Source organism: Ailuropoda melanoleuca, chromosome 17 (genome assembly GCF_002007445.2).
Source record: "Ailuropoda melanoleuca isolate Jingjing chromosome 17, ASM200744v2, whole genome shotgun sequence".
NCBI classification, from domain to species: domain Eukaryota; kingdom Metazoa; phylum Chordata; class Mammalia; order Carnivora; family Ursidae; genus Ailuropoda; species Ailuropoda melanoleuca.
In genome coordinates, this window is record NC_048234.1 from 38,120,465 (window position 1) to 38,136,870 (window position 16,406).

General features: G+C 36.7%; 1 protein-coding gene across 6 annotated transcripts in view; it reads left to right on the forward strand.

Moving 5' to 3' along the window:
* NAA35 (N-alpha-acetyltransferase 35, NatC auxiliary subunit) overlaps positions 1 to 16,406 on the forward strand; it is a 94,197-nt gene that overhangs the window by 1,490 nt on the left and 76,301 nt on the right. For 5 of the 6 annotated variants that reach the window (XM_034647154.1, XM_034647155.1, XM_019794987.2 and 2 more), the window contains exons 3-6: positions 10,112 to 10,145; positions 13,786 to 13,900; positions 15,136 to 15,210; positions 15,809 to 15,976. In XM_034647154.1, the coding sequence (XP_034503045.1) occupies positions 10,112 to 10,145; positions 13,786 to 13,900; positions 15,136 to 15,210; positions 15,809 to 15,976 (392 nt within the window). The remainder of the gene's footprint in view (positions 1 to 10,111; positions 10,146 to 13,785; positions 13,901 to 15,135; positions 15,211 to 15,808; positions 15,977 to 16,406) is intronic. The other variant, XM_034647157.1, reaches the window with a different exon arrangement.

Below are 16,406 nucleotides of genomic sequence, written 5' to 3' on the forward strand. Positions count from 1 at the left end.
TTACTGCTTAAGAGGCTCCAGTGGCTTCCTGTTCCATATAGAATAAAATCCGTATTCCATCCCCATGGCCTGTATGGTCTGGTGCCTGCCTACCACTGACTTCATTTTTGTATGATTGCCCCATTAGGCTCATTATATTAGTCATAACGTCCTTTTTATGTCATTAAGCACACCAGGGAAGTTTCCCTTGGACCTCTGCATATTTCTTTTTCTGTATCTTAAACTGCTTTGCCTCCAGGTCTCCACATAGCTGACTCCTTCCTGGCCGGTTAAATGTTACCTCCCCACCGAGGATGTCTTAAAACAACTAATCGAAGTAGATTTAGCCCTGTTCTCTTCTGTCCAACTCCACCTCAGTTGAATCACTCTGTTTTATTTTTGTCATAATACTTATCTACTGTCAGAAACTGTCATTTTCAGTTACTTCTTGTTTATTGTCAGTCAGCCTTACCCACTGGAACATAAGCTCTGTGAGTGCAGAGATCTTGTCTGTAACCCTAGTACACAGAACATTGCCTGGTACATAGAAATAGTTCAGTAAATGCATAGGCATAAGTGCTTAGAGAAATGAGCATGTCTGTCGTCTGAGGGGAATGAGCCTTAGGGAGAGACTGGAAAGAGAAAGAAACAAAAGATAGAGTGAAAGGGGTGCCTGGGTAGCTAGTTGGTTAAGCGTCTGCCTTCCAGTCAGGTCATGATCCTGGGGTCGTGGGATTTAGCCCCGCTTCAGGCTCCCTGCATAGCTTTTTCCTTTCCCTCTGTGCACTGCCCCCCACTTGTGTTCTCTTGCATGTTGCACACGGGTTCTGCCTCTCAAATAAATAAAATCTTTAAAAAAATGGTAGAGTGAGAGCTTGAATTTGAAGACAGGATGGGATCAAGAACATGGTAGAGAAATTAACTTGGGGGAAAAGAATGAGGAATTACTGAGACAGGAGGAAAGGTGGTTAGGATTAGTGAAAAAACAGGTATATATATATATTTTTTAAGATTCTATTTATTTATTTGAGAGAGAGAATGAATGGGGGGAGGGGCAAAGGGAGAAGCAGACTCTCTGAGGAGTAGGGAGCCTGATGTGGGACTTGATCCCAGGATCCTGAAATCATGACCTGAGCTGTAGGCAGATGCCCAACTGACTGAGCCACCCAGGCACCTGAAAGAAGTATATTTCTAAGCGGATGGTAGGAATGGTGGAGGGATGCACATCTCGATGGCTTTTTTGTTCCCCCCCTTACTGAACAGGGGTAAGTCTCTCGTGCTGGTGAGATGGAGTGTTTGGAATAGTGCTCTTCAGGAGTAGAGATTTGAAGTAGATGCAGGTGGAAAGGGAGCCAGCTTGAGTATAAGCAAAATGCTAAATCATACGCTGCCTTTTTCTTGTTTTGAAATACGTGTCCAGTTAAAGTATGCCTAAGTGAAATTGTGGAAGGAATGTTAGACTGAGAATTAGGGGACTGCCCATACTTGTCTATCCAAGGGAGAGAAAAAGAAGTGTAAGTTACAGTGTAAGTTTTGTGCTAGAGATCTTAAACTACTAGTGGATTATACCCATCATCTTGCACTGATTTTTAAGTGATCTGTGTTAGAGGGCTGTCGTTCTGAACCTAAATGGAAAAGGTTTTATGAAGTTCATATGGCTTCGGTTGGCCCTTAAAGGAATGGTCAAGTTTCTATAAGTGAATGTGAGGGAATTATTCTAGACTGAGATCAACCATTACAGCCAGAGTTCAGTGAGAGTTTGAGGTTTGAGGAAGAGTGAATAATTTTGCTTCTTCATGGAAGGAACCTTGAATAGGCAATATGATTTAATCCCTTTGTCAGTGGGGATTGAGAGGGGGTAGCATGTCATTTTGTTGCCAGCCTCAAATCATCCTATTAACTCTTCCATAATTAGCTCTTTCACTTTCTCAAGTGGCACAGATGTGAGATATACTTGAAACTGAAAAGTTGATGTCGAAGTGATCTCCCTTTACATGCAGATTTAGGACTAAAGGCTGTTGGCAGCTCTTGAGCCTGTGGTATTAATTATTTGTTTTCTCTTCTTGAAATAACCAGATTCATAGCATCAATTTAGTTTAGACTTCTGTTCCAGCAACTTTCCAAGGACTAAATTTAAAACAAATATTATTACCTCCTTTAACTCTTGCAGTGGCCTTTCCTCTTTAGTAACAGTGTGATGGCATTTGGCTAGATTTTGGTGATTGTTTTCTTGGTACCTAAATAAATAAGTAAATAAATATGCATAGAGATGATCGTGTTTTTCATGTACATTTCTACTTGTTCTCTTAGTGACTCTTCAAAGTCTTCTGGACCAAATTCTAATTTCATCACTTCTTTTATTTCCTGTTAGGCAGATGGCACACATTCCCTCCACATTTCCTATATCTGACATTGAGGACCTTGCCTTTTTTTTCCCCTGAAATTATTTTGAATATATGGTGCCATTACTATTACTGTGCCTGATACATGACATGTCATTCATCTAAATAATACCTCTGAGCTTTGCTTCTCTAGGAAGCTTTGCCTAATTCAAACCATCTCATTGACTCTTACATAAAAAGCCTTTGATCTTCATATTTCGTTTGGTTGTCTAAAGTTAGGTGCTTTCTGAAGTACAAACCCACAACTTAGAAATTTCACTTAAACACAAATGATCATAAAATACACATTGTTCCTTCTTCTACCTACTAGATTCCCTTCTTTGACACTCTCTGTGGAGAGCCAACAATCTCTCCTAGGATGATGACGCCATTAAGTGTCTAGAACCCAGAGATAATCCAAGGTTGGCTATCATTATTTCCGTTCTCTTTGAGCTTTAGTCTAGAAGGACATGGGTCCATCCTATCATCCCATGTCCTTCTGCCTTTGATGGCTTCACTCATTCCTTCTTAGTCTTTCTCACAGGCCCTATGGTTTAAGGCCCCCTCACCTATCCAGTTTCTTCAGCTCTTGCCCAGTACTTTTGGAAAACTCCTCTTATTGATTTACCTCTTTTAAAATCCAGGATTCTTAAGCTTTTTGTTTCTTTTCCTTTGTGTATTATCTTCTCTCATTCAGAACATTTATAGGTGCCTAATATATATTTGTTTAAAAAATGAATGAATATTTTAAGGCCATATTTCTTCAAATTAGAGAGTATATGGATCTTGTACTTCAGAAGTTTGAGAACCACTGCATTACATTAAATGCTGTCATTTTGGGTGATTGCCTGAAACCAGCATAATTATGAACACAAGATTGGGCACTGAAATTACAGCAATACTTGATTGTAATGTTATTATCCATTTGGTAATCTGTAACTTCTTAAGAAATTATCATCTGATTACATAGCATTTAACAATTTCTTAGAAAAAATATAGATTCTTTTTTTTTTGTTTGTTTTTTTAAGAAAAAATATAGATTCTTAATAAAACTTTTATGGACTCCTCCTCCGCTGAATTCATAAACCCCAGTTTGAGAATCATTGTTCTAGGAATTTGCTGTTTGTAAGCACTTTATTCCAAGATGAGAAAGATGGATGGAAATTGTCTTGGTGAAAGATCTGGGCAACCTGTAAAATACTTTTTTTTTTTTTATTTTGGAAATGAAAATTATGTTTTCCTTGTTACATCCTATCAAGAATGTTTTCAATGGTAGAGCATGGGTGGGGTGGACAGCACTGGTTAATTGTGGGTCACTTTAGATCAGTGATTATCTACCAGGGTTGACTTTGCCCCTCAAGGAATGTTTGCCAATGTCTTGCAGCATTTTTGGTTGTCACAGTAGGAGGTGGGCTGCTACTGGTGTCTAGTGGTACACACCAAAGATGCTGCACTGGATAGCCCCCACAAAGAATTAGTTATTTTATGCAAAATGTCAACAATGCTGTGTAGTTCACTCTATTTAGATTATTTTCCATAATATTCAATTATCATTTAACCTTTGTGACCCTGGATTCTTCAGGAAAGGAACATACAGATGGATGTCTTTACGCTTCTAACAACTAGCATTAACATAGAGCAAGCAATGGGAAGAGAATGGGACCTTTGATGCACTTTGAGATCTCTTCTGCATTGTTGAATGCATCTTACCAGATTTTCTTTTTAATCAGGCAGGTATTTTATATCCTCTGTTATGTTGGTAGTTTTTGGTTAACAGAAAAGGTGCCCTCAGAAGTTACCACTTTCCCTCTTTTAGCTGGTTATTCCAGTATCCATAATTCTGGATAGCATGCTTTTATTGCCACGTCTTGATTCCTTGCATTCACAATTTGGCATCATCTGTGGACTTCTGTCCATATAGTTATAGCTGCATTATGGATATGCAAATATTATCCATAGCTGAGCCAAAGAGTAAAGCTTTTATTACTTTTTCCTTCCTGCACACAAAAAATTCTACCCAAAATCTATGTAGTTATTATTAATTCTACCTTAGACTCTTTTCCACTTGTCTAAATCTCCTTTAGACATTCAGACACCACAGACATCTTGTCATTTTCATCTCTGAAGAAATTTCTCCTCAAGTGTCTTACTTATTGCTCCAGTCTGGACTTCTTGCCTTTGTACATCGTGTGATCCTGAGGTCATCAGCCTGGGGTTTCTTTAATAGAGATTAAGCATCTTTATTCTCCTCCTGAGTAGAGTGCATGGGAGATACAATTTTTTGAGGCTCTGCATGTCTGAAAATGTCTTTATTCTATCTTTCCACTTTATTGATAATATGTTTGGGTATCTTTGATAATTTTGAGGGCATGACCCATTGATTTTTTGCTCTGATGTGGCTGTTAAGAAGTTTGATGGCATTCTGATAACTGACCTTTCATATGTAACCTTTTAAGCTCTTCTGTTTGACCCCATATACACACCTTCCACAGTGGTTTGCCTGGTTGATAACTTTGAGGTCCTCTCACCTTGTCTGATCTTTCAGTTCCAGTAAACTTCTTTAATTACTCTATTTTCTCTTTGGGTTTTTTTGTTATTGTTTTTTGTTTGTTTGTTTTTTATATTCTCCTTATGGAGTGTCTGTTTTTTAGATATTGAACCTTTGGGAGGTGCTTAGGTCATGAGAATGGAGCCCACATGAATGGGATTAGTCCCTTCTGCTATTTGAGGTCACAGCAGAAAGACGGCTGTCTAGCAAATGGGCCCTCACGAAATATCTGCTTGTGCCTTTACTTGGACTTCCCAGATATTAGAACTGTGAGAAGTAAACGTTTGTTGTTTATAGGCTGCCCAGCTTATGGTATTTTTTTGTTGTAGCAGCCTGAATGTACTAAGACTCTGTCTTCCAAAGCTATTTTTCTTTTCTGCTATAAGTGTTCTTAATTTTTAAGATTTCTTTTCTCTGAATATTCCTCCTCCCTTTTTAAAAAAAAGTAAAATGTCCTGTTTTTGTTTTAGGATTGCACTGTTTATCTCTCTAAGGATAGTAGTTCTTTTCAATGTTTGTTCTTCGATATAGTATCTTTCCTCCAATGTGCCTTTTCTTTTTTTTAGTTTGTTTCCTTTAGTTTATATCTTTCGTATTTGGGCATTACTTCAGATATCTAAGAATTCTTTGTTGCCTGTCTAAGGGTGGGAGACCAAAAAGCCAATTGGAAGCTCTGAATTTTTGAATGGGACTTATTGACATTGACTGTCACTGTCAGGTGATCTGACTTGGCTTTTGTGGTGAAGAACATCTGATATAAGTTATTTAGCTCTTTCTACTTGGGAAGATTATATTTAGTAGAGAAAATGTATCTAATCTCTTGCCTTGAAGTTGAAACTCTGGCTTGACTGCCTGTGATTTAACAGTTTAAGTGGGGGAAGAGATCTGGGGTTTTCACATATTCACTTAATGCCCCCTCTTTCCAGTACTGTACCCTGGCCTTCCAATAACCTTATGTCTCTGGAGGTGTTTTTATCCTCTTCAAAAAAATTCTTCAGTATGTAGGGCTAGGGAGGGGCAGTTACCCTGCTCTGTAAATAGGACAGGGTTCTGTGTTGTCTGACTGCTCAGTCCTCCATGTTTTATCTCCCTTTATCTGCACTTGTAGGGGTAAGAGGTAAGTCAGGTTGATTTTTGGCTGTCTTCACTCCTGGTTTTAGAAATTCTGTTTTCTTGAGTTTGTTAAGAAACTACTTAATTTGTCGTTTTATTCCCGAGTTTCCCCAATTTTGTTGTACTACTTCTGCACCTGTTTTTCTTCTTCTTTGGAGTGTATACCTTTCTTAAAACACAGACACACTTCCTCTGGTTGTTTTAATGAGATTTCAGGAGGGAATTAAAGGTAGTTGCGTGTGTTCAGTTGGCCACCTGTACCCCCTGGTAAACCTCAATTGGTTTAAATATCATTATTACAATGGTATTGAATTTCAACTGTATCATTCAGCGTACTGATTCAGTTGGTGTTCATAGGGTCCCTAGCTGGGAACTTAACCATCGTTTATAATGTTATGGCTGGAAATCTGTTGAAATATCCATAACTTCAGTTTACACATGATCTGTTCACTTATAAGATGATAAAATGTATTTGCCTTGTCACATAGGTACATGTTTTTCTCTGTCCTGTAAGATAACTTTTTCTCAGGAGAATTATCATATGCTTCAAGTGGTTAGTACTACTGCATACCCAAACTCCACCACAAGTTATGATTTATTATTCATTGCCAAGGCAAAAGGAAGGATGTCCAGTAAGGTATTAGGAAATTCTGTGACCCACAAAATTGAGTTAATTTTTCTCTCACAACAGGTCTATTCATGCCTTATATGAGAATGAGGATAAAAGGAAAAGGTGGTTTATTGTCAAGGTAGTAAAAAAAAATTTGAATCATCAACTTATCCATGTATCTAATGTTTTCCTTTGCTCTGAGTGTTTTAAGCTATGTACTAGTGCACCTACTTAAGGCTTTAACTTCAAAGTACCTATTTTTTATCATTGTGTTAACTTAGTTCAGCCGTTTGGTGTGTCTGTGATCCCTGGGATCATCAAGACCATTTCAAAGGGTGTGCAAGGTCAAAACAATTTCCAAGGTAAAACTATTTCCATATAATACCGAGATGTTAACTGGCCTTTTTGACTCTCATTCTCTTATTTGTACTGTGGAATTTTCCAGGGACTACATGATGTGTGATGTCATTGCTCTTACTGCTAATGATAAATGTAAAACATCCTTCTCACTGAATTTTTGGACACTGCTCAGGTCTGTAGTGCTGTAGAGGATCGTGATTCTGTGTCCGGTTGTTGATCATGCAGTCAGAGTGCTCGCACTCTGCTTAGTTGAGTAAATTTTGAAGTTTCCTGCCTACGATTTACTGTGATCTGATTACTGATGTTCTTTTATTTTATTTTTTTTAAGATTTTATTTATTTATTTATTTATTTGAGAGAGAGCCAGCGTGCGCGCTCACACACACACACACACACACACACACACACACACACGGAGAGGGACAGGCAGATTCTGTACTGAGTGCAGAGCCCAAGGTAGGGCTCAATCCCAGGATTTTGACATCATGATGTGAGCCGAAATCAAGAGTTGGTTACTTCATCGACCTTAATCAACTGAGCCACGCAGGCCCCCTTGATCACTGGTGTTCTGAGGAACCTAAGGAGAGTCAGCTAGTTCACACCTTCATTTTACAGATAGGAGACCAAGGCCCGGAGTGATTGACTTGCTTTTAGGTCTGTGGAATGTTTTTAAGTTTGGTGAAGCTATTTGGTACCCAAATCTACCTTAGGTGTTTGATAAATTATTATAGCAGTTCTCAAATTTTTTGGTCTCAGGAGCCCATTATACTCTTAAAAATTACAGTTTTAAACTCTTAAAAATTGTTTGTGTATTAGCATATATATATAGATGTTTACTGCATTAAAATTTAAAGCTGAGAAATTTAAAAAATACTTAGCAGTTCATTTAAAAACACTTATAAACCCATTCCATGTTAACATGTTGTTTTTTAATGGAAAATAAATGTATTTTTCAAAATAGAATAACTTGCAAGAGTGGAGTTGTTTTGTATTTTTGAAAACCTCTTTGATGTCAGCATAACAGAGGGCACCTGAATTCCTGTCTGTGTGTGTTTGAAGCATATGCGGTAAATCTGGCCTCACCCAATATGTAGCTGAAGAACGGAGGAACCTTTTCAGATAATTGTAGATACTCTTCTGTGATACTACAGCACAACAAAACTCGACAGGTGGTGATTTCTTAAAGGATAGTTGTGATGTGGAATCTTAAAACGTGTCAGTGGACTTCCATTCTTTGTTACATTAAAATCCACTGGTTTGCCTTGAACTTTGAATGGATCTTTGTGTTGCCATTTGGAAAATATTGGTTCATTGAGTTAAGCAGATTTTCCAAATGCTGATGTAATTATACTGAAAAGCACATTTGTTAATATCACCACCAATATCATCAGAAAAGTCTTTTTTAAGTATTGGGAAGCTATCAGGTTCACAGTGTCAGATATGTTTCTCCAAGTTCTCATTTTTGCTTAAAAGCTCGAATTTTATCATTGGCAACACACAATGTTGTTTTTCTTAAAGCAACAAACTCATTTATTTCCAAGAAAATTACATATTCTCAGATCTGAATAAGTATAGTTTGGCCATTGTTGTTTCAAGTAAAAACAGTGTTCCATAATTGTACAAGTGCTTTTCCTTAAGACAGAGTCTTGCATTGGTATGCAGCAGAAGTGTTTATACCTCCCATTTTGTCAAATAGAATATTTAAAAGATGTACTCAGAGACTGAGATTTAATCAGAGAAATCAGGGCCAGCACTAGGATGAAGTGATTGAGGCACATAGGGTGCAAAATTTAAGGATTTGCTGCCGGAAAGTGAGTGCCTCTTTAAATTTTGCATGGGAGGTGCTTCACTTGCTGTGCCCTGGTCCCAGCCCTGAGGTTAATAATTTTACTGCTTTATCAAGGACTTCTTAAGTAAAATCTAAAAAAAAAGTTTGTCTTTTTTAAGTGCAGGTGCATGGAGGTAAAGAATACACTATTTAGCTTGGGGCCACTGACTTAATTTGTGCTGAAACTAAAGCAGTGTAGCCCCCCCCCGATATTTTTCCTCTTTATGCCATTGCTTTTGCATCATCAGTGCAAATGTCAACACACTGAAAAAGACAGTGTTGTAGTATTTCTAGAAAAGTAATTTTTAAATTTTATCTGTTTGAGAGAGAGGAGAGTGTGAGCGGGAGCGCGCCAGTGCGTGCAGGAGTGAGTGGTGGTGGAGGGATAGTGGAAGAAGGAGAGAGAATCTTAAGCAGGCTGCAGACTCCGCATGGAGCCCGACACGGGCCTCAGTCTCACAACCCTGAGATCATGACTTGAGCCGAAATCAAGAGTTGGATGATGCTTAACCGACTGAGCCACCCAGGTGCCGCAATATTACTATGAAAGTAATTTTAATATTACAGACACCACCTGGGTTCCCAGACCGTTCTTGAGAACTGCTGAAAACTAGCGCTTTGTGCAGATTTGACCATCAGTCCTTAAGCTACTTAAAATGTTATGGTAGGGGTTCTCAGCTTCCCTGCATATTGAAATCACCAGTAGTGCTTTAAAACCACTACAGAGGCCCCATCCCCAGAATTTAATTGGTTTAGGGTGCTGCTTGGATGTTGGGATTTTCACAGGCTCCAGAGTTCATATAGTATGCAGCTAAGGTTGGGACCTATTTTATAGGGGATGAATACTGTTTTGCTTAGCTGTTTACTCTGTTTTCTACATTGAAATAAAATGTAATTTTAAAAAGTAGCTTTGGCAGTGTTCCTGGAACAAAAAGAGGTTAGATTATGACACCAAGTGGTTTAAAAACAACTTGAGAAATAGTTCTGTGAAAAAGTGTACTTGGGGGAAATTTACTAGTGATACTTTAAAATGAGGTTGGTAATTCTGATTAGATTATTTTGGCCTTTGGTGGGTTGCTTGCTAATTCTAAAAAGTTCAATTTATAGAGTTTAAATATTCATGCTGTAGAAGGCATTATATTAGTAATTGAGTACAAATAATAATTTCTTAGAAAATGAAGTTAACGCCCATTTTTCAAACAAAACTTTTTTTCTCAGAATTAAAATTTTAAAAATTTTTAAAATTTAAAAAGATGGTATTATTCAAAGGATTTTTCTCTTTGTTTCTTTTAGAATTAAAGTTGGGAGAACTGCTTCATGATAAGCTGTAAGTATTTATGTCATTTGAAATAGTGTAGTGTAATATTTCCATCTGTTTTTTCTCATATGCAATAGTAGTCCCTGAGACCTAGGTAATAATTACATTTCAAAGCTGTAAAAATAAAATGAATTATAGATATATATTTAACATTGGTGAGTTATTTTGGGGCAGCTGACCCTAGTTGCAATATGAAATGGTTGTACTTTGTGAAACTGTGCATCATGGTCCTTTCCTTGGGAGTTAGATATATAGGATGTGGAATTTCTCGAAGAAGAGTTACAGGCTATATGTTATTTGTATTAGGCTGGTTGATGACCAGAGATGAGTGAGATAATGGCCGGATGAAAGTAGATTGAGAATCCCTGGAAAGGTGAAAAAAGAGAGCTGCTCGATTCTACTTATACTACCGTAGATAGCCTCAGTTCCCATACTGCTCTGCCCAGGCCCAATTTCAAGGTTAGAAATATGAAATGTTAAATTAGTGGCCAAGATTGGACATTTGGGAAGCAGGGGTAGGCCCTGAAATTTAGTTCTTCTCAGACTCTAGTGTGAATCAGAATCATCCCACACGTTGAAAACACATGTTGCTGGGCCCCACCCCCAGGGTTCCTTCTTTGGGTCTGGCGTGGGACCACAGATGTTGCATTTCTATGAAGTTCTCTGATGAGGTTGATGCTGCTAATCCAGGGACCGACCACAGGAAGAACTACTCTAGGGCGTCGTTTTGGTGCTGCAGGCAATTCTAGGAAAGATTTAATGAAACCATATCACAAGCTAATGCAGGAAAGAGTGTGGCTCCTGACTGTGGAACGAGATTTGAGAGAAGGTAGCTGGAGGGACCAAGTTGTCTTCATTTCCCCAAGATTTTCGGCTCAGCCTAGGGAACATGATTGCCTGCAGCCTCCCCTGACCATCTATCTATTAAAGTTATATTCTTGTGATTCATATCTCCCTTAGCTGTCTTGTCTTTTCTCCCTAGCATACAGGTTTCTAACATGCTATGTAACTTTTTATCTTTACTGTTTATTGTCTGTTTCCTTCCACTGGATGTAAGCTTCCATAAGGCAGGCACATTTGTTCCGCTCGCTCATGTATCCTAAGTACCTAGAACCATGCTTAGCACATATTAGGTGCTGCTGGTATTTGTTGAATGAATGAAATAGCTAACTTAATGCTACTATAGTTTCTATAGAGCTTTACTAAATAGGCAGAAACCTCACTGGTCTAGGGTTTTAATCGTATCATTAAAAACTTGTTTTTAGTTGTTCTCTTATAAGTAATAAATGGATACTTTGTTTTAAACTAATTCAGACATCAGAGATGAAACAAAAACTTCCCATGACGCTGCCCCCACTTTCCCACATGCATATTTTGCCCAGAGATAATTACTGTTATCAGATTGTTGCATGTCTTTCTAGACCTATAAAGAAATATATTTACATACATGAGTAAAATCTGTAAAAATAGTTAATTGTAAATGCGTATCTACAATATGTATTATTTTGAAAATTCCTTCCCCATTCAGTATATCTTGGAGATCTTCCTATGTTCGTATATAAGCTCTGCCTTGTTCATTTTAACTGTTGGTTTGTATTTTACAAAATGGCTGTACCATAATTTATTCTGTGGTATCCCTACTGATGGACGTTTAGATTTCAATATTTTTGGTAACATGGGAAAATTGAAGACATTTACTTTCTACGAGCCTCTTTGTATACATGTACAAATAATTTTTAGGATGGAAGCCTAGAAATCAGATGACTGGATTTTAATGGGTTCAGCCAGACTTTCTTAAGCAAAGGTCTGTATCAATTTACATTCTCACCAACAGTATATGAGAGTTAATTAAATATATTTTTAAAACTTTCTGAATGGCCAAAGAAATTCCTCATTGTTTTGTTTTGCATTACCTGATTACATTTGAATTTGAGCAGCTTTTCACTTTTTTATTATTAATATACATTTTTTCTTTTGCGAATTGCCCATTCATGTTGTTTGTCTCTTTCTTTTGGACTGCTTGCCTTATTTATTTTTATCGGTTGTATTCTAGATAATAACTTTTTGAAAACTGTATTAAAAATAACCGTCCTAGGGGCGCCTGGGTAGCGCAGTCGTTAAGCGTCTGCCTTCGGCTTGGGGCGTGATCCCGGACATCTGGGATCGAGCCCCACATCAGGCTCCTCCGTTGGAAGCCTGCTTCTTCCTCTCCCACTCCCCCTGCTTGTGTTCCCTCTCTCGCTGGCTGTCTCTCTGTCAAATAAATAAATAAAATAAAATAAAAAAATATCCATCCTAGATAATTACAGAGTTCCAGCTATGGTTTATTAGTGGCACATATAAATTTTCAAATATTTACACAGTTGCATAAATTAACTAGTTTTGTAAATTATTGAAGAGTCTTTTGTTTGTTTGCTTGTTTTAGGTTTAGAACTTAAATCTGCCTGAAGTTTTTACTTGCTGAAATTGTGTGAATCAAAGATTTCACTTTTTTCTAGATGGTTAGCCACTCGTCTCAACAGTATTTATTGATTAATCCACTATTTTTCACTACTTTGAAATTCTACCTTTATCATATATATAATTCCTACAGAAATGGGATTTAGGCTGTTTTCTATTGATCTGTGTATTCTAGAATGCTTTCAATTATTATATCTTACAGTATCTTTGATATTTGATGAATCTCTTGTTTTTGTTGAAAAAATTCCACTTTTGCATATTTTCCGTTTTGGCTTGACAGCCTCTTTGAAAAATACCATTTGGGTTTTGATTAGCATAGACTAGAGTTGTCTTCAATAATATCATGTTCATCTTGTCAGATTATCTTGAAGCATTAAGAGATTTGAGGGATTGCAGGGAAGAGTATGTCTCCTTTAAGGAGCTTTAAGCTGGTTTTGATGTCTTGCTGCTGCTTTTCTAAGACAAATGATTTAGTGTAACAAGGTATATGTCTTTATTTTTCTGGTAATCTAATAGCTTAAACTAAGCAAAATATGAAGTCAGTAGCTTCATCACCTGTCAGACTTTCTTTTAAGCTTTTTTTGTCCCTGTCCCATTTTTTTGAGGCATATCTCAGTTAACGATATACTGACTAAACCGGTCCACAGTGCATCACAACTATCTGCTTTTATGGCTAATAAGCCATAAGTACCAGACACAAAAAAGAGGATTCCTGGATTATTTTTCATTATGTTATTGCCAGAACTTTGAGCATTACAGACAATAATGTCCCAGATTATTACTGTTATTCAAGATATAAAGAAAATGTTTGCTGATTATTCCAATCACAACTTTCTAAATTTTAAGTAGAGAAAATTATTTAAAGAAGGCAAAGTGAAATCCATTATAGATCAGTTGATCTTTTTTCCAAAATTTCTAATGTGCAACCTTTTTGAAGGAAACACAGAAAACATCTTTTTTCTTTTCTCCCCCCTCAGTGCATGTAAAATAATTTGAGTGACAAATACATGGAATAATTTTTATGTTAAAGGAAGATTACTTAATTGAAATAGAAGTGATAGCAAATTGAGAAGACTAAATACATAGAATACTATAGTTATTTAAAGCACTATAATAATTTTTGTATCATTGTGGGAATCTGGGTAAATTTTGGTTGAAAAACAGTTTGGTCAATTTTTTTTATTTGCAGCTTTGGTCTTTTTGAGGCCATGTCTGCCATTGAAATGATGGATCCCAAGATGGATGCTGGCATGATTGGAAACCAAGTTAATCGAAAAGTTCTTAATTTTGAACAAGCTATCAAGGTAATTACCATTGTGCTTTTTGTTTTTTTTATCATTTGTTATTTTATATGTTAAAACAAGGAAAATCAAACTTGGCCTATTAAAGTATAATTTTTTAAAGAGCATCTCAGGCATATAAACAAAAATTAGTTATAACCTTTAGTTATCTCTTTTGAAATCTGTAAAATCTGTAAATTGTTCAAAGTCTTCATTACAAGCTTGTTCTAAATTTGTGTTTATTAATTTTTCTTTGAAAGATTGTATTTATTTCAGAGAGTAAGAGAGAGCACGAGCAGGGAGAGGGAAAAGCAGACTCCTCGCTAGGCAGGGAGCCAGATGAGGGGCTCGATCCCAGGACCCCAGGATCATGACATGAGCCAAAGGCAGACGCTTAACCAGCTGAGCCACCCAGGCACCCCACTCATTAATTTTTGAAAGCATTTCAGTATATATTCAAATACCAGGGTAGTTGGTTAAGGCATTAAATTTTATGTATTAACACATTAAGCAAGGTGCTTATGGTTGTGAATTTGAAGTTAACTCTGTGAGGATTGACTTACAAATTCATTCATAGTTGCCCCAGAGTTTAATTTTGCATATTTTATGAGGAAAGATTTGCTGAACAAAATTTACAGGTAGTATAGGTAACTTAAGGGAAGGGTTTTTAAAAATGTTTACTTTTCTTGGAGCACCTGGCTGGCTCAGTCAGTTAAGCATCTGATTCTTGATTTTGGCTCAGGTTATGATCTCAGGGTGATGAGACTGAGCCCCACATTGGTCTTCATGCTTAGTGGGGAGTCTGCTTGAGGTTTTCTCTCTCCCTCTCTCCCTGCTTCTCTTCCCTCTCCCCCACCCCCGCACCCTTTGTGAATGCACACTTTCTCTTTCTCAAATAATTTTTTAAAAATATTTACTTTTCTCTTTGTAAGTAGTTTTGATCCATTAAAATGACTAATATTTATTAATGCTTAAAACTAATTTGAACTGTTTTTTAAGTACTTATTGGTTTGCCTTTTTGTTTCTTTATAATGGCCTTTAGTCTGTTTCAAATTAAGAGGTTTTGATTTTTCTTATTGAAGATCTATTTAAGATATATTTTAAGAATACAGAGTTAGTGTCTCAGTTTTTATCAGATGATATAGTTCTAGAATTTTTATTTTTAAAATCTTTAATTTTTGGAAGGCAAAATGCTACCGGACATAGAAACCATAAATTTATAAAAACTTCTCATATGTCCTATTTCTCCACCTTTTTAGGATGGCACCATTAAAATTAAAGACCTCACCTTGCCTGAACTGATAGGGATAATGGATACTTGTTTTTGCTGCTTGGTAAGAGTTAAAATAACGCTTGGTTAATCTAAGCCCCGCTTGGGAACTGTCGCTTCCCAGAAAGTTCCTCTGGTTGGGGATTGTCAAATTAGAGACGGAAGGCAGGAAAACTTGTGCAGTTTCTTGCAATAATCTAGGTGGGATGTGATGTGCTCAACTAGGTTAATAGTAGCGAAGATGAAAAAGAAAAGTTAAATGAGTTGCTAAGGACTGGTTAGTTCTAAAATTGTGAATTCCCTACTTCATGGATTTTTATTGACTCCATTGTGAAATTGATTGCTTTTGGGTGGTATGTAAGGCAGCATTCTAATTTCATTAGTCACCAAATATATTGCAAACTGAATTCTACATAAGGATGCTTCTGTTAGATAGCTAATCATATTTATGGTATATGATTCTTGAAAAATTTTAGTCAGTGAAAGTGAATTGTAATTCTTTTGTCTCTTCTGACCTTCCCTTTAATCATCTTTGAAATGCCATGATTAATAATACATTTATTTGAGTCTGTGGCATTTTAGCCCTTGACTGTTGGGTCAGTTTAGACTTTGCAGACTCTGTGTGTCATTTTAAACATACACATACTTTTATTTCTTTATAGATAACATGGTTAGAAGGCCATTCCTTGGCACAGACAGTATTTACGTGCCTTTACATTCACAATCCAGACTTTATAGAAGATCCTGCCATGAAAGCTTTTGCTCTGGGAATCCTGAAAATCTGTGACATTGCAAGGGAAAAAGTAAATAAAGCTGCTGTTTTTGAAGAGGTAAGATTTTATAATATGAGAATTCCTGAAGCTTATTGACCACCTTATTTATTGTGATATATTTAAATGATTATATGATACATATTTTTATCATCAAATGTAGTTAAAAACAGTTTTTAAAAGTGATGCTGTGCTATTTACAAATATATTGGCTGAAGTAATCCAGTTCGAAGAAAGAACTTCAGTTCAGTATTTGTTCTTTCCATCAGTATCATTCATTGAGTGTCCATTATGTGCATAATATTTTGTAGGATATTGTGGGGATTCACAAAGATAATAGAAGACACGGCTTTTTCCCTCAAGTCTCTTATAAATTATAACACAGAAGTGCTGTACTTTCAGTCTTTGGTTAAGAGGGAGCTCAGGAAAACACAGGTATGAAGAATATTTTAGGGTATAAATATATTCTTGCAGTTTGTATGAAGTACCT